At 39.2% G+C, this 27870-nt stretch overlaps 1 protein-coding gene across 1 annotated transcript in view; it reads left to right on the forward strand.

The window, feature by feature from the left end:
• UTRN (utrophin) overlaps positions 1-27870 on the forward strand; it is a 507319-nt gene that overhangs the window by 145468 nt on the left and 333981 nt on the right. The window contains exons 15-23 of the mRNA XM_029943246.1: positions 708-815; positions 1095-1274; positions 2581-2750; positions 6364-6487; positions 9817-9904; positions 15414-15655; positions 15820-16000; positions 18376-18521; positions 19167-19379. Of these exons, the coding sequence (XP_029799106.1) occupies positions 708-815; positions 1095-1274; positions 2581-2750; positions 6364-6487; positions 9817-9904; positions 15414-15655; positions 15820-16000; positions 18376-18521; positions 19167-19379 (1452 nt within the window). The remainder of the gene's footprint in view (positions 1-707; positions 816-1094; positions 1275-2580; positions 2751-6363; positions 6488-9816; positions 9905-15413; positions 15656-15819; positions 16001-18375; positions 18522-19166; positions 19380-27870) is intronic.

Below are 27870 nucleotides of genomic sequence, written 5' to 3' on the forward strand. Positions count from 1 at the left end.
GATAGATACTATATTTTGGGAAAAATTGTCTCAATGCAGTCATGTGGTTTTCAACCCCTCTTTCAAGTTTATCTTTCTATATTACTAAACATTACTAAACATCTTCTGCATGTTGGCCAATGAGGTTTAAATATCTGTATGTTGGTTTTGGACTAGGGTTAAACATTCTCTTCTAGTCACAATTGTTGTTGAACCTGGAACATTACTATGGTTTTCCTGAATTCTGTAGAAAAACCGTTAGTTTTAGGGTGTGGGTGTTTGATTTGATTCTCTCGTTAACCAGCCAGGTGATCTTGGACATATAATGGCTTATATCTCTTTCCTCCCTCAAATGAGGAGCTGGCACAGGACAATTCCCAAGAACCTTTCTGCTTCTGGAGAGTTATAATGAGGATCTTTTGGAGATTTGCATAGTTGGATTTAGTCATTTAGATCTACCTATGTTCCTGAGAATTAGTTTAATTTCCCACATGTAGGGCTAGTGTCAGGGTGATCTGGTGCAAATCGGAGAAGGATATTGTCTTAAAGAAAGATATTAGGCCATTCATACCTTGAGCTTGGGCGTTTGAAGTCCTCCCGACCCTAGGTAGACACCCGAGGTGTTTGAAGCCTCTACAAGTATAAACGTTAGAGACTTGGGAACTTGATTGAACTGAATGACCAAATGATTCTCCAAATACATTTCCAACTTTTGTTATTACATGTAGTGCTTGTTGAAAGCTTGGCTAACTGAAAAAGAAGAGGCTTTAAATAAAGTCCAGACGAGCAACTTCAAAGACCAAAAGGAACTGAGTGTCAGCATTCGACGACTGGCTGTAAGTGGTGTCGATCCAGCATCTGTCTTGTAAACCTGTGACATTTTAGCATCCGTATCACTGTTCACGCAGTTTAGTGAATACAGATTATGAGTCACTAACCATTACTAGAATGCGGCCATATAATGATCTAGAACCAGGAATCTTGTGTTTTAGCCTTACTGAACTGTGTAGCAAGTAAATTTACTATGAGATATATGTCTACATTTTCTGTTTGGGGAGCAGGAATATAGCATCCTTTTAAAAGAGAGTCCTCTAATTCAGTATTTGAAATACTAGATTTTGAAGGAAGACATGGAAATGAAACGTCAGGCATTGGATCAGCTGAGTGAGATTGGCCAGGATGTGGGTCAGTTACTTGATAATCCCAAGGCATCTAAGAAGATCAACAGTGACTCAGAGGAACTAACTCAGAGATGGGATTCTCTGGTTCAGAGACTAGAAGATTCCTCCAACCAGGTACCTTTTGCTTTGGATTATGTGTTGTACCATGAAATAGAAATTAAATGTTCAGGTTAGTTTTAGTTTTTATGAAATAAAATAATAGTAGGTAAACTGCAAACTAAAAGTAGGCTCCTTATGCCTGACTTACTGTAAAATTGAGAAAGTGACATGTAAACAAATCATTCCTTTTCTGAAGGCAATTTTAATAGATCTTTAAAAAACTTACTAGGGGTGCCTGGGTGGCTCAGTCAGTTAAACCTCCAACTTCAGCTCAGGTCATGATCTCACGTTCGTGGATTTGAGCCCCACGTCGGGCTCTGTACTGACAGCTAGCTCAGAACCTGGAGCCTGCTTCTGATGCTGTGTCTCCCTCTCTCTCTGCCCATCTCATTCTCTGTCTCTCTCTGTATCAAAACTAAATAAAACGTAAAAAAAAAATAAAAAACTTACTAATACCCAGTAACTTAACCCTTAGTGACTGATAGCACTTAGACACGAATCCATTAAATCATCTTTAAATCTTAAATAATCTTATCCATTTAAAAAAATGTATTAGGGGCGCCTGGGTGGCTCAGTTGGTTAAGCGCCCGACTTCGGCCCAGGTCATGATCTCATAGTTTGTGAGTTCGAGCCCCGGTCAGACTCTGTGCAGATAGCTCAGAGCTTGGAGCCTGTTTCAGATTCTGGGTCTCCCTTGCTCTCTGCCCCTCCTCCACTCATGCTCTGTTTCTCTCTGTATCAATAATAAATAAACATAAAAAATTTTTAAAATGTGTTAGTAAATTGATTGAAAATGCAACTGTGTTTTGTGCATGGGTGTTTGTAGCGGTATTATTTATACTAGCGCACAAGTGAAATAGCGCCAATGTTCCATCAACAGGTGGATGGATAAACAAACGTGGTCTATCCGGACACTGGAATATTGTTTGGCAGTTAAACACGTGAAGTACTGACAGTGAATGAACCTTGAAAACACACTGTGCTAACCACCAAAAGCCAGTCACAAGATTAAACGCACTGTAATTCTATCTATATGAAGTATCAAAAATAGGCAAATCCAGAGGGATAATTAGTAGATTAGTAATCACCAGGGCCTGTGGGGAGAGGAGGATGGGGAGTGATGGATTATAAATAGGTACGGGGTTTCTTTTGGGGACAATAAAACTCTTCTGCAAGTGCAAAGTGGAATGGTTGCATAGCTCTGAATATTACTGATAACCACTCAACTGTGTATTTTCAAAGGAGAATGGTATGGCATGTGAATTATATCTCAATAAAGCTGTGACAAAACATGAAAACGTTTGGCTGATTTATACTTCAGGTGACTCAGGCTGTCGCCAAGCTGGGGATGTCCCAGATTCCTCAGAAGGATCTTTTGGAGACTGTTCGCGTAAGAGAACAAGTAACTACAAAAAGGTCCAAGCAAGAACTGCCTCCTCCTCCTCCCCCAAAGAAGAGACAGATTCCTGTGGATTTGGAAGCTAAGAAAAAGTGAGAACAGAGAGAGAAATTTTTGAAAACACTGTACCGCACACAATGTATTTGTACTAATCACGAATCATATGCAAATTAAGATGTAATTATTGTTATGGAAATTCAGCTGCTGAACCACTCACTACCCCAGAGTCTTCCAATGTTCTCCTTCCCACTGGCTAAGCAGCATCTAAATGGGCTCAGGTGATTTTCTTTATCCTGCATTCAGTCTGGACACCCGTGTTGAGAACCCTTCCTTCTTCCTTTCCATCTTCTACCTGGGGAGGTTAGGACTGTGCATGATCCCTCATTTACTCTGTCTTTCACTGTGAGAACTCTGCAGTTCTGCTTTAGATAGGTCTCTTTATTCCTTAACTCCTCTCCTCCTTCCACTTGCCCGTCAACAATACTTAATTCAGGGAAGTCATTCCTTTGTAGTCCCCTTTTGCTTCCTTTCCCCCCCTCATTCTTTTTTCACATTTTCTGTCTTTTTTTGTTCATTCCTTTGTCAGATTCTTATGTTTGCCTTAAGGATCCATCTTTGACATAAAAGCCTTTTTTTTTTGGTCTTACTGATTTAAAGGTGACTCGGGAACTTTAGAAAAGGACTAATCGCGGCTAATCTATAGTGAGCATTTACTAACGTCAGATACTCTGGTAAGCTGCGCTGTGTGACACCCAGGTAATGGGCCTCAGATATGCTATAGCATCTGATCCTTACATCAGCCCTTTCATTCTCCCCCTTTTACAGGAGGATCCGAGTGCTTGGGTTAATGGGCAATTATTTTGGGCTGGAATAAAAATGATACAGTTTCCCCCAATTTAGCTTTTGTTAGATGAAGTGGCATTCCAGTTTTACAGGCTGATTTTCATTTTGGTAATAAGGCTGTGTTTCTCAGCCTTTTACCAGCATCTCCCTGGAGGGCCAGAGTACCTCCAAGGCAGGCGGCGGCTGTGAAACCTTTGCTTTTGGATCCAAGGCAGCGCAGGAGGAAGATGCTTCTGATGTGAATAGTGCCATAGATCTTGTGTGGCCTGACTGTTTAGTTATGCCAGGTAGATCTGCCAGCGTGTCTCTCCAGACATAGCTTTGTGCATTTGGAAGGAGGGAAGGTTGTAAAGACTAAGCGTGCATTATTATAAAATCTTAAACATGGTCATGTTGGGTATTGTGCATACTGCTGCAGGAAACAGAAGGCTGTACCAAAAGTGACCTCAGCAATGAGGTCATTGATTATCTCACATTACAAGTCTGGAAGCAGGGCTTTCACCGTCAGGCTCGTCCTCTCTGGTCCCAAGATCCTACTGTAGCACTGGGCATAACATCCTTGTATGACCTGATTTATATGCAGGAACACTAGTATTTCCTTATTTGCCTTTTTTTCTTCTTTTTCTTACATCAAGGAGAAAGACCTTGCCTGGAAAACGTTGGCTAACTTCCCCCGCAGTCTCACTGGCCACGATTCAGTCACTTGTCCCTGCCAGGGGTGCATGGGAGGGTGAGGCTGTCTGGCCATTTTGATCTCCTGTCATTGCATTCTGGGGGACTTGGGCCGCAGAGAAAAGTGTGGGGAGGGGAATGTCTGTTAGTTGAGCAACCAGCTGTGAGGACCATAGGCCTCCAGTCTGTGGTTTGATTGATGCAGAACTTCCTTCAGTTAATTCCTGGACACAAAGAAGCTTGTGTACATCCAGTTTATTATGATAGAAGGAAGTGAGATCTCATTATTAGGAAGGTTATTTTTATGCCCAGCCCAAGTCTGCCCCCTCCAGTTCTCCCCATGTTTGCTCCTTCTGCAGCCGGGGGCAATGCGGAGTGGCATCAGTGTGGTACCTCCTGAGTACTGGAGGGGCTTTCCTATTCTCTCTTCTACGGCCTCCAGTTTAGAGGATCTTTAACCATTGCTAGTGTGACATGGTTTCCAGACCCTTTAATACCTTCAGTCTGCTGTAGAAACCACTATTAGCTTGTCTTAAAAGGGGCTGCCTGAGCAGATATGGGCTTAGGGTAGTTTATAATACACGCTTCGGAAATGGCAGTGTATTTCTTCTTTTCTCTTGGTGCTGCTGGTGGCTGTTTTAACCTGCTCGAGGTATGGAGGGATGATTCTTTCCTACAATGTAGATCTCTGTTGACGTGACCGTGACCTGAGACCATTGCGACCTTGTAGTGTTCACATCACCCTTTGTTCATATTAAGTGCAGAAATGGCCTAAGTCTCCAAGGTCCTTTTAAATGTGTGGTTTTGGGATGGTGTTCCTCTTCTCTGAAAGATTAAATAGACATCTGCTGTTAAGATGACAGGATGAAGATGCTGCTGTTTGAGGGACACCTCAACCCTTGGTTACTTACCTACAGTGTCACAAAATCCCTTCACAAGTTACAAGGAAAATTTATCTTGATGAAAAACCAAATATTCACAAATCACCAGAAACACTTTAACCTAGTTTCCCAAGAAGTGTCAGACAACCTGTGCTTTCCTAAAAGTACCCCAAAATACCCAGAAGTTGTTTTGGGAAGCCCTGTGCCGGTGAGGACAGACTACCTGGTGGGAACCCGAGCTCTACCTTCCGCAGCTTTGTGGCCTGGGGCAGAGATAATAGTAGTAGTATAGGTGTCTGAGGTTTGTGGTGAGGATTACTTAAGAAGGTGCACAGAACACTTAGAAAAGGGCCAAGTACATGGACCACAGTCAGTTCTCTTGCTCTTCCTGACCGTGGTTTCCACACCTCCTTCAGCTTTGTCCACGCTTTTCCCTCCCCACCGTCACATCTCAGTTCTGACTCGGGGTACTGCCTCAGCCTGTTCTTCTCTGGTCTTGCCTCCCTTTTTCTTTCTCCTCAGTGAACACTAGAAGGTAAATACAATCATGTCAGTCCTATGCTTTCAACCCTGCACTGGCTCTCCCTTGCCCTTTGGTTGAGCCCAGGCTGCGTGACCTACCCCCTTGTCCTTCCCTGCCTAGTACTCACTTTTCCAGCCATGCCTGATCACTGGCTGGTGCGCAGTGGGGTCCTTCCCTTCTTTGTTCTCACTTTGCAATGAAAACATTTACTGGACACAGTACTGCTGTTGTGCTCCCGGAAGCCATCCTCCCTTGACTAAATTCGGAGCCATTCCTGTGAATTCCTGGAATCAGCACCTGGCAAGTTCTTGGGTGATTGATCGCCTGTTACTTTCCATGGCTCCTCCTAGACTAGGTCTGGGATCGCATCTGATTTACCTTCATGTCAAGAGCCCAGTCCAGCGCCTGGCATATCCCGGGCTCAATAATTACATTAAATGCAAGAAGGCATTAACTTTAAGACTATCTGTACCTTCTTTTTTCTGTTATTTTCTAATTGAATCTGTTTTTTTGTCATCTACAGGAGTTTATAAAAATACAAATGTTTCTTACAAAGCTCAAATATTATTAAAAATAATTTATGAATATTCATTTTTTCAAACTTTTAATTATAAATGTATGGTTTTTATTTTGTATGGTTACTATGTGTCTGTGTTGTTGTTTTTTTTTTTTTTGAGGAATATTTAAAGCACATGCCTGAGGGGTGTTTTGATTGCTCTGTCTTAAGCTGAGTGAAACAATAGAAGGATCAGAATGACCAATAGTAACATCTGAATCTTAAATCAGGTTTGATGCTGTAAGTGCTGAGCTGCTGAACTGCATTTTGAAATCAAAGACTGCCATTCAGGCCGCAGAGATAAAAGGGTATAAGAAGATGCAAGAGACTTCAGAAGTGAAAAAGAAGTTGCAGGTAAAACATTAAACAAAAACATCCTAGTGAATAAAATATGACATCAGGTTAGATTTGCTGGTGACATAAAGGTGTGATGGGATCCAAAGGCTGCCTGTAAAATAAATGTAGGCACAAGGTAGCTTTTAGGACATCATGGTGAATTTTCAGTCCATCAAGCTGGCTGGCAGTCAGACCCCTGTGTGGAGGAGGAATTTTTTGGACCCATTTTCCTTAACCTCTGTGATGTGCAGGAAGGATCATTTTCTAAGGTGGTCCAGTTATTGGTATTATTATTTTTTACCTCGATTAGATCTACTTTAATCTAGTCCCTAAAAATTTCTTTGTGTGCTGAAGATATTTTGCTCACTGAATACAACAGATGATTTCAAATCTCACAATTCCTTCGGTATATTTTCACTAGAGAAGACACATTAAAAATAAATAAATACTGTTAAAATGTATGGGATCTTAGCTCTGCTACTTTCTTCCTTATGTGTGACTGTAAATTGTACCAGGAGATTGTAGTAACTTACGTCTTTGGTGCTTATTAAGTGCATGAAAGCCTTTCACGAAGGGTTTGGACACCTAGAGCAAGTCTGTAGTGCCGTCTACACTGGCAATGCAGTTTGTCTATGGAGAGTTTGGAGAACATTTCCAAAACAAGATGTGTGTAAATATCAGTGGTATAAGCTAGTAGCTGGTAGCCCTGTGGAGGTTGAGAGGAGGCCAGGGTTTCACTTGTGTCTGTCTACACTGGGGAAGTCCAGGGGTGAGGTAGCACCACGCTGGAACCACAGGGAGCTTGCTTGGGAGCTGGGTGTGAAGGGCACCGCAGGCAGGGGGCGCCGTGAGCAGAGGCGGAGGTAGACACATTGTGTGTTGATAGTTTATTTTTTGTTCGGTTTAATGCTAGGTGTGTCAGACCCTGGCTGACATTCTGCGTTTGGATGAGAAGTTGAGACTGACTTAAGACTGACTTCTTATCACTGCGTTGTAACTGCTCTTACTTAGTGGTCACCGTTGACTGTTGGTTTCTAAATCCAAAGGATTGTTTTCTCATCCCACCTGCTGCCTCTGTAGCATTTGCTGCCGTTTACCCTTCCCTTCCCTTCTATTCTCACAGCCCTCGGCTTCTGTGACCAATGATTATTCTAAAATAGAAATCTGATCGGGCAGCTCCCACACTTGCAATTAACTAGTGGCTTCCCATTGCAATGGGGACAAAATCTCAATCAATGCCTTAGCGCCCTGGCCTGCAAGGGCCTCCGGGATGGTGCTGCTTCCTTGTGAGCCCAGCCTCAGCCTCTGCCGGTCTCCGACTCGCACCCTGGGCTCCAGGCCTCCTGACTCCTGCTCTTTTCTCGCTTCCCTGCCTTCACCACACACTGTTTTCCTTGTGCGGAATGGCCCTTATTAAGCCTTTGTGCTGTACAGCTGGGAAAGCCCTCTACTCCACTAAGCCTCCCTTAGCCTCATTAGGAAGAGTTAAGTGGTTGGTCTTTTGACTACTATGTTGCTTTGACTATATGTCTGTGAAAGTCCTTCTTGCATTTATGTCATTATGTGCTTGCCTGTGAGTGCTTAGAAGTGAGGACAATTTCCCACTGAACCCCCCTCAGCAAAGTTCTTGGCTGATGGAAGGAATGATGGCTGAGGAAAGAGGAATGTGGAAGGTTGTTAACCTAGATGCACCCTTATCTGAGCCCTCTCTACAGGGACTGGGGAGGGCCAGAAAGGAGAGATGTGCTCCATCATTTCCTACGCTTACAGTTCTGAAAGACCAGTAGATGGTATTAACGAGCATTTAACAACCCACTTCTCCAAGGCATTGAAATGGCAGAGAATTTGGAAGTGAGAGTGATCTTTATGAACCAAGTTCCAGAAAATATTAATAAGTTAATTTCCAACCTATGATCTAGAAACAACTTCACTTTTAGAAATTGTTACTATAGAAACTGTGTGTTACTATGAGGCATGATTGGCGGCTCCTATGTTTTCCTTGAATGTTTACAAGTTTATGTATTTTGCTGTTTTAGACAAGTAGTTAGATGCCAAAATTTTGGAAAAAGTAAAATAATGAAAATTTAACCATCACTTTTATCTCAAATTTTCCTTGCAAATTAAGATCAGCTTAATTGGGTTTAAGTGAAGGAGTAACTTGTACCAGGTGAGGTAACCCCTGGGTGGGGAACCTTTCATTCAACCTGTCATCACCATAGGAAGTAGCAAAGAAATCAATATGTATGAAACAGGTAGTAATTCTTCTCCAGTGTGATGGTGACTTTGCATTGATACTTACTTAGTTTAACAAAAATAAGTGATGTTGTTTTGAATCTCTTGTTATTTCTTAATCTTTGTAAAATGGCTGTTTTACTTAGTTCTATTAAAGTTGTGCAAATCAAAGTAGAATAGTTTATTTGATAGAGTTTATATGTATAGAAGTTAGAAGTAGGATTCTTCTCTGGTTTGTCTGGTTGAAGTAATATGGGTTGCCTAGAAGTTTTGATTGTGCTATTAGGGGCGTTAATTGAGTAGTTAATTTTCACAGTTGCGAATTAAGTAAGGGAGAAATGTCAAATACTGACTGTACATGCATATACGTGTGTGTGTGTGTGTGTGTGTGTGTGTGTGTGTGTGTGTGTTCCTGATTTTGTTCAACCCTTTCTTACTAATTTTGGAAAGATTTTGTCTTCCCTGTCTCTGAAATGTAGGGACATTGAGAATATCAAAGTATAGAGACACAAATATTAAAATTCAGAGCCACTCTTCACATATAAGGAACAAAATGCTTCAGTATGGGTTCCAAAATGTATTGTTGTAGTTTAAAAATTATGTATGAATTATGCTGTTTGAAATTTACATTAGATCCTAAACTTAATATAAAATCAACAAATAGTAAGGCTAAAAATATTTCTATTTTTCTTGTTAATTAATTTTTGTTCAGTGATCTCTGTCATAGAATATCCAATTCATTTGACTCGAACAGTTGTTGGGTGGCATAGCCACAGAGGTTATGTGAATAGATACCTTGGATCTCAAACACTAATTTTAATTATTTCCTCTTGATAGGAACTCATAATTATAATGTACAACTTTATTCTTATAAAAGTAACCAAAGCTTTATATTATTTGTTTGAATTGGCCTTTTGAAATTTAAATCAGCTTTGGAATTCTGTTGGGCATCCTGGAATACATAGTTTTGTCTTGTAGTATTTCTCCTACATTGACTTTGACAATTACACCGAAAGAGAATGTGGGAGGGGCATGAAACATGAAACTTACAACAGCATGGACATTTTATTGAGGAGAAAGCTTGCAGTAGTCTTACATTGGGATTTTATTTCCAGGCACTAGAAAAAGAACAGACAGAAAAAAGCCCCAGACTGGATGAATTAAACCGAACTGGACAAATCCTCTTGGAGCAAATGGGAAAAGGTGAGACCCTTGATTTTTTAAAAATGTTTTTTAGGTGGAAGCGCTAAATAATATTTACAGTTTGACAAATTATATATTTTTATAACACTTTTTTGCTAGAAAAGTGTTTCTCAGATTTATTTTTTAAGCAGCGGAATCTTTTTTTCCAGATGAAATCCTGTGCTGAAGCTAATGACATAAAACAGAGAAAAGCGAAGTTGTTTTGCTTTTATGTAGAGTCAGACAACCTAAAGCTCTGATATCTTAGAAGAACAGTTGAAATCCACTGCTGTAGACAGTTTTAAAATCTCCTCCTTTGAGGTTGTATATTGGGAACTTTCTGTGGAGACAGGGTGGCAAAAGAAAATTTTACTTTGGCAATCTTTGGGAAATGAAGTTACAGTAAGGTCAATTCGTTAAGGTTATTGGGTCCTTGATCATGTTCAAATTAATATACTCATTTATTGCAGGTAACTTCCTATAGATAAATTTGAGAAGCGGTTTCTTTGAAATTTTTACCTGTATTTAGGAACTTTTGTCTTCTTTGCCATTAGCCCTCAGTGACTCTTGGGAGTGTTAAGATGAATAGTTTTGATATCCACTTTGCATATGATTCTTCCTTTGGTCTAGCTTTGAAAGACCTCTCATGTAAATCCCGTTCCTTTCTCCAGTGATGGTAAATATTCAGGAGATCTGCTAAAGAACTCTTTGACAAAAGTCTCAGACACCCAAGGCAGAATTAGGAATATTAGTTTGATGAGAATCTTCAGTGTAGTAGATTTCAAGCTTTTTAGTTTTTAATTTTTTATTCTGGAAAATATAAATATGCACAATGCAAGCAGAGCAATGGACCTCCTTATACTGATTACCTAGCTTCAGTAATTAATGGTATTCTGCCATGTTTGAATTATCTATACCTCTGCTCATTCCTTACCCCTTGTTATTATTATTATTGTTTATAGTGTTTTTAAAAAGTAAAATTTACTTACCTTGAAATACATGAAACAGCTGTGTTGTTTTAACAAACCTATACCCATTAAACAATATATGGAAAATTTTTCTCTCTCTAGAAAGTTCCCTCATGTTCTTTATGAATGAGTCATCTTTCCATACCCCTTGAAAATAAAGTTTTTAACATCGTTTAGATTATTTTTGCTTCTGCATTCAAAAAAATGCCACTTAATGATATATACACACACTGGGGACATACATATATACACACATTTATATATAAAAATATGTGTATGTCTAATATATGCCTTTTTACTTGGAAATTTTGCAAGTATACCACTGTCAGTCTATAGATATTCATTTAACGTAATTAATTTTTTCTTTAAATGTAAATAAAGCAGTATTTATTCAAAAATGGCATTTTCATTCAAAATCCACCTTGCTCAGTATGTTAGTGACTCTGGGGGTGAGTACCCCACCTGGAGACTACTCTTTCAAGCATTTACTTGAAGAAACCCGGAGAGACAGAGAGACCATAATTTCCCTTGAGGTGCTGATTCTTTCAATAATTATAATAAGTCTTGTGTTGAATTTCACTTATGCATCAGTGTTATAGTTTGGGAACCAGACTTTGACTGGTGCAAGTGTGAGGTTCTTCAGTGAGTCTGTGTACTGAATTTGCCCTCATTTCTGTGTCAGCTTTTAGGTGGTGCAGCAGGATTCAGAAGGCCACAGGGGAAGCCTGCTTAGGGGAGGGGTTGGTCAGAGGCCTTATGTTATAGTGAGAATAACAGCAGGTTGGGAAATAGGAAACCTCAGGGTCTCCTACCCTTTCTTAGTTTTGTGTCCTTGGGTGAGTCATGTGACCTTTTTATTTCTTTGCTTTCTTGCCCAGAACGTGAGGCAGTCATAGCAAAGTTCAGCTCCTGTCACATGCTGTCTTACTGTGAATAGGCATCTACTGAAATCTACACTCTGGAAACTGAGATCATGTCAAAGTGCTGCTTGCAAAATACCAAGTGCAATATTGGGGGATATGTCATCTATGGCCTTGTAAAGGAATGAGTTTTGTGACGTAATGTGGACTTGTTTAATTTCATGGGAAACCCTTTATATTTCACATGACCATTTTATTTTTGGAGCATTGGTAGGACTGGAAATGCATTCATTACAGCATCCTAATTTTATTTATTTCAGAAGACATACTCAGGATGGGGTGGGGAAGCGGGGCACTGGGGCATTGATCTAAATCGGGTACTTATGTTCTGAGTTTACTTTCTTGCTTTTTGAGGAGTGTGTGCATTGTGATACTGTGGGAATAAAAGCGATTTTTAAAAATCTCCCCCACTATTCTCCCATTTTATCTGTTATGTTAATTTTGTAGTATTGTAAATTGCTCCTCTTGGTGTGGTCTTAGTGCTATTAATCCTCCTGCTCTTATAAACCAGAAATGTTGAACAGAAATGAAATCACAATTGGGTGCTTCCTGCTGTCCCTCCCTTTCCCCAAGAAATTTGAAAAAAGTCCTAGAATATGGATAATTTACATAAGGAAGGGTTTTACAGAGTGTAATTTGGCCAGAGTCTGCCTATGTAAGGATGCAGATAAATGATTGAGACTCATTCAGAAAACGAGTCTTTGGGAAAAAAAGAAAAAAGTCTTTGGTAAAACAGATGTTCTAATAATCATTGATTGATTTCTTCAAAATAATTCCATCAAAAGTCCCACCACAGTGAAGTTTGATGCGATTTTTCTGCCATGTGCATTTGAATTATGTTTTTGTGGTATCTTGGGTAGCATAAAAATGTTTTAAAAGATGGAATAATATATTTTATTTAACTTTCATGGCTATTATAGTTGTTTTTCTTGATTTAGCTTATTTTTCCCCCCAGAGATTGTCAACTAATAACATGGAGTAGTTGAGTACTTGGATGATATGGTTTTATGATGATGTATATTATGACTAGCCTCTGGAATTTGATAGTGGTCTTAGGTTTTGTAAACTTTCCCTTGATTCCAATAGTGATAAATGGGAAAGTGTAAATTCAAGTAAGAGTAAGTGACAGGGATATGTTATACTTTATTCCTTTTGGTAATTAATAAGGTGATGGTCTATTGATTTGGGCTTTTGATTAGTCATTTAAAAGTTAGGTGTTCTATAGGAAGAGGAAACTTATAAATCAGGATCTTTGGGAGCAAAACAATGATTTTAAATGACAATTATTTTAGGGGCACCTGGGTGCTTCTGCTGGTTAAGTGTCCATCTCTTCATTTTGACTCAGGTCATGATCTTTCAGTTGTGAGATGGAGCCCCTGAGTCTGGCTCCTTGCTAAGCAGGGAGTCTGCTTGGGATTCTCTCTCTCTCTCTCTCTCTCTCTCTCTCTCTCTCTCTCTCTCTCTCTTTCTCTCTCCCTCCCTCCCTCCCTCCCTCTGCCCCTTCCCTGCTTATGGTTCTGCCCCTCCCCTGCTTATGATTGTGCACATACAAGTATGCTCTCTCTCTCTCTCTCTCCAAACAAACAAACAAACAAACATTAAAAAAGACAGTTATTGGGATACCTGGATGGCTCACTCAGTCAAGCATCTGACTCTTGGTTTCAGCTGAGGTCATGATCTCGCGGTTCAGGAACTCAAGCCCTGCACTGAGCCTGTCAACACCGAGCTTGCTTGGGATTCTCTCTTTTCTTCTCTCTCTGCCCCTCCTCCTGCTTGCATGTGCTTTCTCTCTCCCAAAATAAAGAAATAAACTTAAAAGAATTATTTTAAAAGGCAATGTATAGTTTTCCTTGCTTGATGTGCAAATTGTGCTTTAATTATTACTTGATATCTGTCCAACTCGTAATATCTTCTGTTTACAGGAGAGGAGACTTAAATTTTGAGAATTGGTTTGAAGGGGCAAAATGAATGAGTTGTAATATATTGTCAGTGAATAATGACCTCCTACCCGTTTTCTAGATGAGTAGTGATAATTTTCCATCTCAAAAATTTTACCAGCTCAATCTTCTTTCTTGTTTAACATAAATTGCCCTGACGTGAACATGAAGTGGCTCACGTTATTCCTTTGCCCCCTTAGAACAGATATGACCCCGTAGAAGCAGAGCCAAGATCTCCGTTGCTCAGATAGTTTGTCAGGAAAATGGTGATTTGTTTTGTTTATAACCCTGTTAATAGAGATAAATGAACTTGGACTGTGGTCTGAATGATTTGCCAGGGTCTAATATTCTATTACCTGTGTGATACTGACCAGTGAACTTTAACAACTGACATGGGTGATATATTCAAATTAGGTCATGTCGTGATTGCGTTTCTGATTTTCTGTGGATACAGTATATTGTAGTATTTTTAAAATTGCATCGTCTGTGGATCATAAGTGACCTTTTGTTTTACAAGCCATTTTATTCCTTAGGGCTCTCGTTCCCCTGGATTTTGATTGCATATATTTACAAAGCACCATTGTTTTTTCCTCCCTCCTACTCAAATTATAAAGATGTTAAGCCCATTCTTTTCAACATGCATGCTCTCATAAGGAGATAAAGACTCCTTTGCAGATTTCCCATCTTTTTTCATAGTAGTTTTCAATGATTTGATGTATTTTATATTAAGGGAAGGACTGTGATAAAACTTATTATTACATATGACTATTATTTCTATGGATATTCTTTTCCTCTCAGAAATATGAGCTAAAATGGTAAGATGTCAGTAATGAACATAATGGTATTTTTCTCTGATGTGTTTCTAAAGTAGATCATCTTACCACTGCAAGTATTTTGATGTTTGCTCGTCTGTGTGGGGCATGCCAGTTGGCTCACCAAAGCCTCTTGGGCCTGGCTGCTGGCCCGATGCTCCTACCCTCACCAGCTGGCCCCACTAGGACTTCTAACCACTCGTTCTACAGTGCCTATGAATTGTCACACCTAAGGCTCTTGAGCTCCCTCCTCGATTGTTTAGCCAGCTGCCCTTTTTTGTGATGACAGAGGGTTTACCTTCTCCTGTCAGAACTTCAGACAGGTCCACGTAATTCATTTTATCTCCCTGGTTCAGTGTAGAAGCTAGCAGAGTGGTAGGAGGCACACACTTTATGTAAAAGGCAGTGGCTGAAACTCCACTGACGTGCCTCTTGTGAAAGCAATACCACTCCCGAACTGCTGTTTCAAGCTCCCATCTCCTGCTTTGGTCAGGGAGTGAAACGTGGTTGTTATTTAAAAAAAATTTTTTTTAAGTTTATTTATTTTGAGAGAAAGTGTGTGTGAGCAGAAGGAGGGACAGAAAGAATGGGAGAGAGAAAATCTGACAGTGCAGAGCTTGACATGGGGTTTGATCTCACGAACCATGAGATCATGACCTGAGCCAAAATTAAGATTTGGATACTCGACCAACTGATCCACCTAGGTGCCCCTGAAACATAGGTATTTTTAACGGCATCATTATAATTTTGTTATGTTAAAAGGGACTTAAAGGAATGACCATTATATGTGACATCGCCTCATTATTTTGCCTACGTCAGAATGTTTATAAAAAATTCAAAACAATTTTTACATCAACATATGAAGTGTCTGCTTATTTTCTATGTCTACGTAGAAGGTATTCCTGCTGAAGAAATAAAAAATGTTCTGGAGAAGGTATTCTCAGAATGGAAGGATGTATGTCAGCATTTGGAAGATCTGGCAAGAAAGATTAAGCTACAGGAAGATATAAATGCTTACTTTAAGCAGCTTGATGACCTCGAAAAGACCGTGAAGACAAAAGAGGAGTGGGTAAAACACACTCCCTTTCCCGAATCCCCCCAGCAGTCCTTGACGAGTTTGAAGGACTCCTGCCAGGTAAAGAGAGGACCATCTAGAACATGAAAGAATTCTATGTCCTGTCCTGTATTTAAAAAATATGCTACTTGTCTTGTGAAGTTTAGGTTAATGGCGCTCTGATGAGCTTTCTGTGAGGGTCTTCATCTTCAGGGAGTCCTGTGACCCTGTTTTCTCTTCCGCAGCGGGAACTGACAGACCTCCTCAGCCTCCACCCCAAGATCGAAATGGCGCGTGCAGGTTGCTCAGCCCTGAAGTCTCAGCCGTCTGCCCCGGACTTTGTCCAGCAGGGCTTCGATGCCGTTCTGGGCCGCTACCACGCTGTGCAGCGGGAATTAGAGCATCGCCAGCGACAGCTAGAGAGCGGTAAGCCCCTCCTCTGGTTTTCTTAGTAGGTGACTCTACTGTCTTCTCTCTCCTTGTGCCTTAATTTAAAAATTACTCCCCGGGTGCCTCGGTGGCTCAGTCGATTGAGCATGCGACTTTGGCTCAGGTCATGATCTCACGGTTTGTGGGCTTGAGCTCCACACTGGGTTTGATGCTGTCAGTGCAGAACCTGCTTCCGATCCTCTGCCCCTTTCTCTCTGCCCCTCCCCTACTCACGCTCTCGCTCTCTCTCTCAAAAATAAAACATTAAAAAAATTATTCCCCATTTTAGACAAAGACACCTGCTTGTTTTGCACCAGCCACATTCTGTTTTCCTGCTACTGTTCTGGGCCTTAAAGTATATTCGGAGTATTTCCTGGATTCACACTTGTTTGTAAAAGTGCCAACAGCTTTCACTTGCTCTGAACCATGTTACTGGGGTATAATGGCTGTTAAGGGGTTTCCTGAAGGTTTCTTCCTCCCTTTTGTTGAAGGAGGCCAGCTAATATCACTCCTAGGAGGGCTAAGAGGAACGATCACTTGCCTCTCTTTGCTCACAGTGCTTCAGCAATACTATCTCTTCTTTGAAAAGAAATCATGTTTCTTTTTCAAAGGCTGAAAAATTGTAAAGTTTTTACTTTGGGAATAAACCTGGTTTTGGCATGTGAACTGTTCAGTGTGTTGAGAGCTCATCATTCATATGTTCTATTTTTTCTCCTTAGCTGTTGTGTAAGTCAGGAATTGTGTTATATTATGTAATGTTGTGGGTAATGCATGCTAAAAGCTGTATGTCAAACCGTACCCTTCCTGGTGGCAAATACGTGGTTTGCAGTGAGTTGTAGGAATCTGTATGTGAGCATGGTAAGCAATGTGTCCTGCTTTCTTTCTTCTGGAAAGGCATTTGGACACCATGCTTTTTTGTTCCTTGAATTCAGTTAACTTACGGTATAATAATGATTGAGAGTATTGCTTTTAAAATTTACTGTCATAAGACATGCCTTCATACTGATCCTTGTCGAAAATAGAAGCATATTTTGTAACAGTAAATTGAGAAAGCAGTACGTTAAAGCATCGGTTTAATAGTACAGAATACAACACAGTTCCTGACCTGACACTGAAAAAAATTCTAAATCTATTTTTTTAGTTTTAATTGTGGTAAAATATGCATAACAGAAAATTTACTATATTAACTATTTTATTTTATTTATTTTTTAAAGTTTTATTTATTTCAGTATTCTCTATACCCAATGTGGGGCTTGAACTCGTGATCCCAGGATCAAGAGTCATGTGCTCCTCCAGCTGAGCCAGCCAGACACACCCTCCCCATTTTAACCATTATAAAGTGTAGAGTTCAGTGGGGTTAAATATATTCACATTGTTGTGCAACCGCTCCGCAGAACATTTTCATTTTGTAAAACTGAAACTCTGTACCCATTAAACAACAGTTCTTCATTTCCTCCTCCCTCCAGCCCTTGGCAACCTCCATTCTACTTTCTGTTTCTATGAGTTTGACTGTTCTAGACAACCCTGATAAGTGGACTCCTACAGCATTTGTTTTTTGTACTTGGTTTATTTCACTTCGTAGAGCATCCTCTAAGTTCATCTGTCTGGTAGCATGTGTCGGAATGTCCTTCCTTTTTAATGCTGAATAATATTCCATTGTGGGCATCATGCCACATTTTATTTCTCCACTCCTTTGTCAAGGGCATTTGGGTGCCTTACACTCTTTGGCAGTTGTAACTAATGCTGCTAGTTTCTTAAACTTTTGCTTCTAATTGGTTTTGCTTCTTAGTATTTCAAATGAGCTTCCTTCCTTACCACACAACTGTTGCTTGTCTGTGATTTTTACATCAGTGGCTGAGGTAGACGTCATTCTGGCTGGCTTTTGCACTCATTATTTGCCAGAGTACCTGCGGCATCCTGGCTGTCATGTTCCGTGTAACTAGCCCACCACTCTGTAGATAGCGATTTGTCTACACCCTTGAGCACAGGGGAGGACTGGTTGAGGGGACCCTGTTTTTCTTTTGTTCTTTGTGTAGCTACTGGGGGAAAGGACATTATAGGAGACAAAAGAAACATTGTAGTACCATCTTTAGAGAGACGTTTCATCATGATGAAATGAAAAAATGATAGTTAATATTTCAAACATCAACATCCGCAGGAATGAAGTCACCGTCTGACTCTCAGAAATGCTAGTGGAATGATTTAGCTTAGTAACTAGTGGGGATGCTTTTAAATTTTAATTACAGAGTTTAACTGATTAGCTATTAGGATTTACTTATGTAGAGAAGATAATGGTATGTGTAATAATAATAATAATAATAATAATAGGTTATAACACTGTGTTCTAAAAGTAAGTATTTTTAAATAAACAGAACTGAAGAGCCAACCTGGACATGGATATTTGGAAACACTGAAAACACTGCAAGATATACTAAATGATTCAGAAAGCAAGGCCCAGACATCTTTGAGTATCTTGAATGATCTTACAAAGGTGGAGAAAACCCTGCAGGAGAAAAAGGTAATATACAGTAGGTTTTAGAAGTCTAGGGTCATTTTTAATACTTACTTTGAGGTATTTTCTCAGCTACCTAAAAAATTATTAGCCATTTGTGGTCAAAATTGATCATAAACTCCTTATAATTTGATAGTTAGTTACTATAATGTAGGACCTCAGCTGAAAGATATGTTAAATATTACTAATAAAATAAAAACATATTTTCTCCTTGTATTACAGTTTGTCTAGAATTCTCAACCTGTTCATAATCTGCTAAAATATCTTTAATGAAATGAGTATCACTTGAATTGATGTGTTCTTTTTTCTGTGTTGAATAAAAATGCTTCTCTGGTCATTTGAGATATACGACTGTTTATTATTTCATCAGATCAGACAGATCAACCATTGAGCACTGCACGCTTTGTCCTCACTGAGTGTATTGTTGTACAGGATTTTAGTGTGGAGAATATATTACTTCTGGCCCATGCACAACTCATGAAGGGAAAGCTTTAACTTTTTTGGTTATGCTTATTTTTTTTCATGATTTCTACATAGTTCTTTTTTAGTTGAATATCTTTTAAAAAGTGGACTTAGACTATTTATAGCCCATATTATTACATCTGTACAAATTATTGTGTGTATTTTTAATCTTTAAAAATTTTTTTCTAGGCCCTTGATGAAATCCTTGAGAATCAAAAACCTACATTATGTAAACTTGCAGAAGAAACAAAGGCTTTGGAGAAAAATGTTTCTCCAGATGTAGAAAGAATGTATAAGCAAGAATTTGATGATGTTCAGGGAAAGTGGAATAAACTAAAGGTCAAGGTTTCCAGAGATCTTCATTTGCTTGAAGAAATGACTCCCAAACTTGGAGCTTTTGAGGTAAATCCAGAGGTCAGAGGCTGTTAGGAGTTTATCAGAGAGTAAAATGGTAATTTATCATGTAAGACTGTACTATGTATTATTTGGATATTTTGCATTTTCCCTAGTCTCACATTTATTATGTACATGAGTTGGGATTTCTGACTTGTACTTAATGTGCTGGAGAACACATTTGTTTCCTTTTGTTTTGCAAGAGAGCTTCTTGGTAGAGGTGAACTGGATCTTAAAGAAAGAGAAAATTGCTTAAAACTGGTCAAAGTAATGTTTCAGGAATGAGGAGCCGGCATGATACTCAGACGGGTGATTACATGGCGGGAGAGCATGGTGAGAGTGGTCAGATCGCCAGCTAGCAGTAGACAGCTGAGTGCCTGACGCCGGTGTTTGAAGACTTTAGACATTTTGAAGACTTTAGACAAATCTGAACTAGTCTATTGATAAATGGTATCACATTGGGCAAGCAGGTAATTTGAAGGACATGAAAATTCAGAAGCAGAATCCTTTCCTACATCTGAAAATGTCAACAGATGAAACAGTGATGAAGTTCTGGAAGAAAGGGCAGATGTTAGGACCTAAGGGGAAAGTGATAAAAGTCAGTGTCAGGTGAGACAGGATTTTAATGATTCATCTTTGAGGAAGATGGAGAAGTGGTCTCCAGCAGATCACCTGGTTTTCTACTAGAAAAGGTCTGGATGAAGAATAAGTCAGTCATACTCTCTTCTCTCTCCTCCTGATATCTCTTTACTTTGGTCTTTGTGTTCTGTTTTGTTTTCCCACTGCTGTAACCCAAGATAGACTTTGGTATCCTGTCTGGCACAGAGAAGGCACTCAGTAAATATGTTTCAATGAATGAAATGAAATTAGTGATAGGAGATTTAAATGTGGATGTATATTAATATATAACATAATATGTTGTATGTATACATATATTTGGATTTAGATTCTGAGAGAGTATATAAATGAGATTATTTATATATATATATAAAATATGTGTATGTCATGGATGTGAGAATTTGCATAAAGCATGCTGTTAAGAAAGTAAGAAGATTGAAAATGAAGACAAAATTTATGATGATGATGTTTTAAAAATCAAAATCAGGAAATGTGGTAGAAGAGGGACTGGGAGACTACAGATCAGTGTGAAGGTATCCAGAAGGATAAGAATGGTTACCATTGAACTTGGAGGGAAGCTCTTGGCCCCAGTGGGCAGTTTCAGTGAATGACCAGGAGAATAAAGATGGTGAAGTTTCTGTGTGTGTGTGTATGTGTTGGTAGTGGAAGGAACTTTTTTTTTTCTAAGTGTAAATTCTAGTTCTATACCAAAACTGAGATCACCTTAGAATAAAACATTAATTTCAGGGCGCTTGGGTGGCTCAGTTGGTTAAGTGACCAACTTTGGCTCAGGTCATGATCTTACAGTTTGTGGGTTCGAGTCCCGCGTTGGGCTCTGTGCTGGACGCTAGCCCAGAGCCTGGAGCTTGCTTCAGATTTGGTGTCTCCTTCTCTCTCTGTGCCTCCCTTGCTTGTGCTCTGTCTCACTCTGTCTCTCAAAAATAAATAAATGTAAAAAAAATTAAAAAAATAAAGCATTAATTTTGAAGAGGAGTGTGTTATGTGTAACTTAGTATTTTCAAATCATTTAACTTTGTGAGTGGATCTACTTCCCCTTATCTGCCTGTAGTTATAATTCTTACCCACTTTAAAAAACCAGAATTATCCTTACTCATGATTGTAAGTTTTGGTTATGGCTCAAGCATTGATTGCATTATCAGTGGGTCTCAACTGAAGTGAGACATTTATTAATGTCCCCCCCAAGACATTTATTAATGTTTGGAGATGTTTCTGGTTGTCACAACTTTGGAGGGATGGGCTGTGCATTGGAGGGGCGGCTCCTAGTGTGCAGAGGCCAAGGTTACAGCTAATGCACAAGAATTCCCTCACAAACATACAAAAAGAATTTTCTGGCCCTAAATGTCAATAGTGTTAAAGTTGAGCAATGCTGGGTTAGAGATTTCTCATCTTTTCTAAAGAGCATTGTGTTGTTTTCACATTTAAATCTGAGATGTCGTTAGGGAAACTTACAGGTTAATTTTCTTTCGACTTGCAAGCAAAAGTGTATTTTGGGGTTTGCCAAATGTATACCAATATTTTAATATGGAGTTTAAAGAAAATAAGTGGTCTTCCAAAACACAGAGGAGAGTCCTGTGGTTATAGTAATCCAGCTTTCGTGCATGGTTGTTATTAGTGTAGCCAATCCAGGCACTGGCAGTTGGAATGTGTGCCAAATTTACTTCCATAAGGAATGCCCCAGATATTTAGACTTTTTGGTTGTTTTCACAGTAGCAGATTTGTATAGTCCAGCTTTCTTTATTTTTTGTGTTTAACTACAAGACTGTTAACAGTGTCTGTATTCCCTATTTGTGTGGACTCTTTACTGAAATATATATCTTTTAATTCTAAAGAAAAGTTTTACTCTTTCATTTGCTTTGGTTTGAAGGCATTGTTTATTTCTTAATTACTTACAATTCTCTTAGCAAAACCATTTTTTACCCAAAGCTAGTTACAATAAATATTCATTTGCAGGTTAGCATTTTTCCCCCTCAATGACCCCAACATACACTTTTTAGCCATTTAAATTCTAATTGTCTTTAAGGCATGAGGCACAGTAGATTTTTTTATTCATTGTTATTTTATGATGGTGTTTCTTAGGAAAAAAGTGGTTGGCTTGTTTATTTTTAAAATGCATCTTTAATTATATAAGTACTGCAGAGAGACTGCTCATTGTGAAGAAGTTGAATAATAGAGAAGTATTTAGAGTGAACATTTAGAGTCCCCCCCCACCCCCAACCCCATACCATTTCCTTTCCTGAAGGCAGTTAATATTAACAGCGGGTCCCAAGATGACACAAAGAAATGGAAAGACATTCCATGCTCACAGATTGGAAGAGCAAAGTTAAAATGTCTATACTAATCCAAGCAGTCTACACATTTAGTGCAGTCCCTATCAAAATACTAACAGCAGTTTTCACAGAACTAGAACAAACAATTCTAAGATTTGTATGGCATCACAGAAGACCCTCAATAGCCAAAGCAATATTGAAAAAGAAAAACAATTCTAGACTTTAAACTATATTACAAAACTGTAGTAATCAGAACAGTCTGATACTGGCACAAAAATGGACACAGATCAATGGCAAAGAATTGAAAACCCAGAAACAAACCCTCAATTATATAGCCAATTAATCTCCTACAAAGCAGGAAAGAATACCCAATGGTAAAAGGACAGTCTCTTCAACAAATGGTATTGGGAAAACTGGACAGCCACATGCAAAAGAGAGAAAGTGAACCATTTTCTTATACCATATGCAAAAATAAATTCAAAATGGATTTAAGACCTAAATGTGAGCCTTGAAACCATAAAAAAAAAAAAAAGATCTAGAAGAGAACATAGGCAGTAACCTCTTTGACACTGGCCATAGCAATTCTTCCTAGATATATCTCCAGGGAAACAAAAGCAAAAATAAACTATTGGGATTACATCAAAATAAAAAGCTTTTGCATATCAAAGGAAATAATCAACAAAACTAAAAGGCAACCTTCAGAATGGGAGAAGGTATTTGCAAATGACATATGGAATAAAGGGTTAGTATACAAAATACATAAAGAACTTACATAAAAATGCAATACTCCCCAAATCAATAATCCAATTAAGAATGGGCAGAAGACATGTGTAGACATTTCTCCAAAGAAGACATACAGATGGCCAAAAGACACATGAAAAGATGCTCAGTATCACTTAACCATCCGGGAAATACAAATCAAAACTACAATGAGATACCACCTCACACCTGTCAGAAAGCTAAACTCAGCAACACAAGAAACAACAGATGTGGAGAAAAAGAAACTCTTCATGCAGTGTTGGTGGGAATGCAAATTGGTGTAGTCCCTGTGGAAAACAGGATAGAGATTCCTCAGAAAGTTAAAAATAGAACAACTCTATGATCCAGCAACTGCATTAATGGGTATTTATGCAAAGAATAAAATAACACTAATTCAAAGGGATACGTGCTCTCTTATGTTTATAGCAGCATTATTTACAATAGCTAAAATATGAAAGCATCCCAAGTGTCCACTGACTGATGAATGGATAAGGAAGCTAAGTATATACATACTGAGGAATGTTACTCAGCCATAAAAAAGAATGAAATCTTGCCATTTACAATGACATGGATGGATCTAGAGAGTATAATGGTAAGCAAAATAAGTCAGTGAAAGACAAATATCATGTGATTTCACTCATATGTGGATTAAGAAACAAAACAAATGTATAAAGGGAAAAGAAGAGAGACAAACCAAGAAACAGATTCTTTTTTTTTTTTTAATGTTTTTAATTAAATTTTGAGAGACAGAGAGAGCATGAGCAGGGGAGGGTCAGAGAGAGAGAGGGAGACACAGAATCTGAAACAGGCTCCAGGCTCTGAGCTAGCTGTCAGCACAGAGCCCGATGTGGGGCTTGAACCCATGAACTGTGAGATCATGACCTGAGCAGAAGCTTAACTGACTGAGCCACCCAGGCACCCCAACAGATTCTTAATCATAGAATACAAACTGATGGTTACCAGAGGGGATGGGTGAAATGGGTGATGGGGATTAAGGAGTACCCTTGTGAGGAGCATCGAGTGATATATGGAATTGTTGAATCACTATTTAAAAAAAAGGGTTCTTGTTAGAGGTTAACATATTCCAAGTAAAAAAGGAAAGCTTATGAATGTTACTAATTTTCATCATTTTTTTCATCCTAATAGAAACAAACAATGTTGGAGCTCTGTGAGGGACATTTAAGTAGTACACACATCCATGAGCTTGGTGTAGGAATCCCATACTGAAAATAATGACGATGCCTTTCATTGGCACAGCACATGTAAACTTTGAAAGTATTTCATAGCTGTGTGTTTACTGTTTTTCTACCATCCTACGGAACTTGTAAAAGGGCCTTGTTATTTGTGTGCAAATTTTAGTTTTCTGTTACTTGTTGGCAAATATTGTTTTTTTCACCTGCCTATGTTTCCTTTGTCTGCATGGCTGGTAGAGATTTTGCCTACGTATTCTTATTCAGTGTCATGTTCATGTCAGTTCTTAAATTCTTTTTTATATCCATTCTATGCCAAAGTAATAATGATCTCAGTTCCTGTACTGAAGAATTAAAATTAATTGGTGCTTCTAAAAGGTACTTCACAGAAAACCTCCTACTTCTTCTAGGCAGCAAAGCATTTAAAAATACATGAGAAGGTTTTTTCATTATTGATTTTACTTGATTTTCTTATGAATTATGGGAATTAAATATTATAAAATTCTAAGAGGCTGTTTATATGTCACCAGTAACGATATCTTATCACCAGTAACGATATCTTTGGATTCAGGGGCTACACGTATTTTGTATTGTTTCTTTTCCGCTGTTCAACATCTCTTGCGGGATGGTGTCACTGCAAAATCGTGCAAGTGTCCCCAAGGCCTACACAAAACTCTGTCTTATGTTTATCGCTTCTTCAGCCTCTTCAGACATTCCTGTAGCCTCTTCCTGCTTTGTGCAGACTCTCAGATAGTCCCTTGCCCTGACAGTCCCATTGCCTTTAAATCTGACTCACAACTTCCCATCTTGACACTCCCCTGCCCCCCCTCCCCCCAAATCCATCTTCCACAGTGGTGGCAGAGTTCTACTTCTGGAAAGGATGTGGTTGTCTTTACCTTGGTAATACGGAGCGCACTCACCAGCAGCTCCTAGCTTCTTCCGCCTCTTTGTCCTGAAACCACTTTTGCACTGTGCCACCCCGCACCCTCACCCCCTCCTTCCTGAGCTGAGTTGGGAGGGGAAACAGTGTAGTGGATCACAAAGACCACATTGGATAATTGCCTTTCTCCGGAAATGTCACTTACTTGCTAGAAATTCACATCTTCCTCTTCTGAGCTCATCCTTTAAGAATAAGCTTGTTCTACAAGCAGTCTTCAGTTTTGCTCACTACCGTTCCCACGGCTAATTATTCTCTCCTCTGCGATTCTACTACACCTAGTTCATGCCTTCACAGTCCCTCATCTCAGGCCAGTTTTTTGTTAAGGCTGGACTGTGTGTCTCTCTTCCCCCGAGGACTGAGCTCTTTGATTACAGAAACCTTGTATGGCAAACAACAAGTAAGTGGGTGTGAATGTAATTGGTTTGTAGGTGCCTACAGGCATCTTACCCAGTCACATTTCTCTAAAGTTGGGTCTCTAAAATCTAAATGCCTGTTTTACATAAATGGCAGGACCCTGTGTAGTCACACTCCTTCCTTCAATTACTGACACTCAGAGGCACACACTGAACAGATGTGCTCTGACCCAGCCTGTGGGAGGGGATATGCCAGAGCTCTGAGACCTGCAGGACTGGGCTTTGAAATTACCCTGGAAGGCACTTCAGAGTAAAGACAAAGTGGTTCATTCCTTGTAAGTGTAATCTGCAACATGGCTGATTTCACTCTTTTCCGGTAACGTAGCTGATAAAATGATCTCATAAGGTCTTGCATTTTACTTCACTAAAGGGAATGTTGGTGCATTCTAAACCGTACATTTAAGAACTCTTCTTGGTTTCAGATGATAAATATTGTAGCAATGTCATTGCCGGTCTTCCCTACTAAATGAAGGAGCACTTTTTAAAGAGTGTTTTTGAGGTTCATGAATATTATAAAACTAAACAAAATACAAGTCTCATTATCTTAAGTTACTGTTTTAATTCTGGCTTCACACTTCTTCTTGCCTGTGTCTTGGGCTGGAAATTGCTTAAAAAGCTGTGGACATTCCAACAGATGGGGAAGGAGCAAAATGAAATGCCAAGAATGTAGCTGTCAACAATATCCTGGGAGGTAGTTGTGTACTTTGGAATCTTATTGTCTGAAACCCCGAGTTACCAAGCTTCAGATTTCTTCCGTCCATAGCTCAGGGGCCAGGCTGGGAAATGGGGCGTTTCATGGTTAAAGGAGTTGTTTTTACGACCTTGCCCTCCTCTTCCCTGACCCACCGGCAGGTGTTGTTCATCTCTGATGCGTACAAATCAGTGCTTTTGAGCAGGGTTGGTCAGTATAGAAATTTGGGCCCTTCCAAACGTAAATATTTGATCCTTTGTTTTTTCAGAACTACCATATTAGTCATTTTATGTTTGTTCCAGAATTTTGTGAGTATAAGTAAGAATGTAGTTTAGGACTTACAGTTTATTTTGTGTCCGTGAAATAATGGTAGTAGTTACATTAGAAGATTACTAGTATTTTAAAATATTTTCTACTGCTTCAAAAGAGTTGAGGTCACATGAAGAAGAGAGAACATTAGAAATTACCCAATCTGAACATATATTTATAATATTCAAAATATGTATTTTATATAGTGTATATGTGTGTATTCTATAAGTGGATGGAGATGGATAAAAAATTGAATACTCATTATACATTAGAAACTTGTGAGTGCATAAGCTGAGTGACTTTAATAGGCAGAGAAATATTTTCATGTAAGCTCTTGCACTTTCTTTAGAATTTCTTTCTTGTATGATTGACTTAAAGATGAGCAGACTCTGGGTGCTTTTTTAAAGCACAGGAAACATCTGCCACAGGTGGATTGAGACAATAACTTCCTTCCGGGGAAAGAGGAGGTATTGGAGGGCAGAGCCGAGTCCCTATCTCCCACCTGCACACAAGCACTAGCTAGTATGGATCTTGCTAACCGATTAACGCTTCCCGCATGTGTACCACGGGGCGGTGGATACTGTGACAGTCTGTGGCCACCTGGCCTTTCGAAAGTTCGGGCCTTCCCGCATTTACAGGGTTTCCTCCTGCTGAGCTGAATTTAGAAGATCTTGTACCTCTTTTAAACAGTTACGTTTAAGAGCAAGGATTAATGTTGGCAACAGTTAAAAATATTAAGCTGACTCATGCCAGCATGCACTCTCTCTGGGTGAACTTATTCCTGAACTTGGAAGTGGTAACTCTTTATGGCTTAATTTTGGTAATAAAGCACTTGGTTTTGTAGATCTTAGTCATAACAGCTAGAATTCCTCCTTATTTTCTAGAAGTTAAAGACCTGAAGTAAGCTTGACGTCACTTCCTGGCAGAGCTGTAGATAAATGGCAAACCAGAGCTCTTACATGTGGCCAGGAAAGAATGTGGTGGTCATCAGGACTCATCATGGACACCATCAAGAAACCTTGCTCATACTTATTTCCTTTAATTACTGCTTTCCTTTATTTATTTCGTGGAGGAAGGATGCTAGATTATTAGATATACAGATTCATAATCTGACATTTCATGTATGCTCATTTGGTTCAAACAATGGCTCACAAACTCATTTTTGGCAAGTACTGACTTCATCACAGAAATATTTGAGGAATTACCTCCACCCTTACAAGAAGGAGGTAGCCAGCTAGCTAGATGCTAGTATTATGTAGATTCCCATATTTTGAAAACTAAGCCAAAACTTT

The sequence above is a fragment of the Suricata suricatta genome, chromosome 7 (assembly GCF_006229205.1).
Source record: "Suricata suricatta isolate VVHF042 chromosome 7, meerkat_22Aug2017_6uvM2_HiC, whole genome shotgun sequence".
Classification (NCBI taxonomy): Eukaryota; Metazoa; Chordata; class Mammalia; order Carnivora; family Herpestidae; genus Suricata; species Suricata suricatta.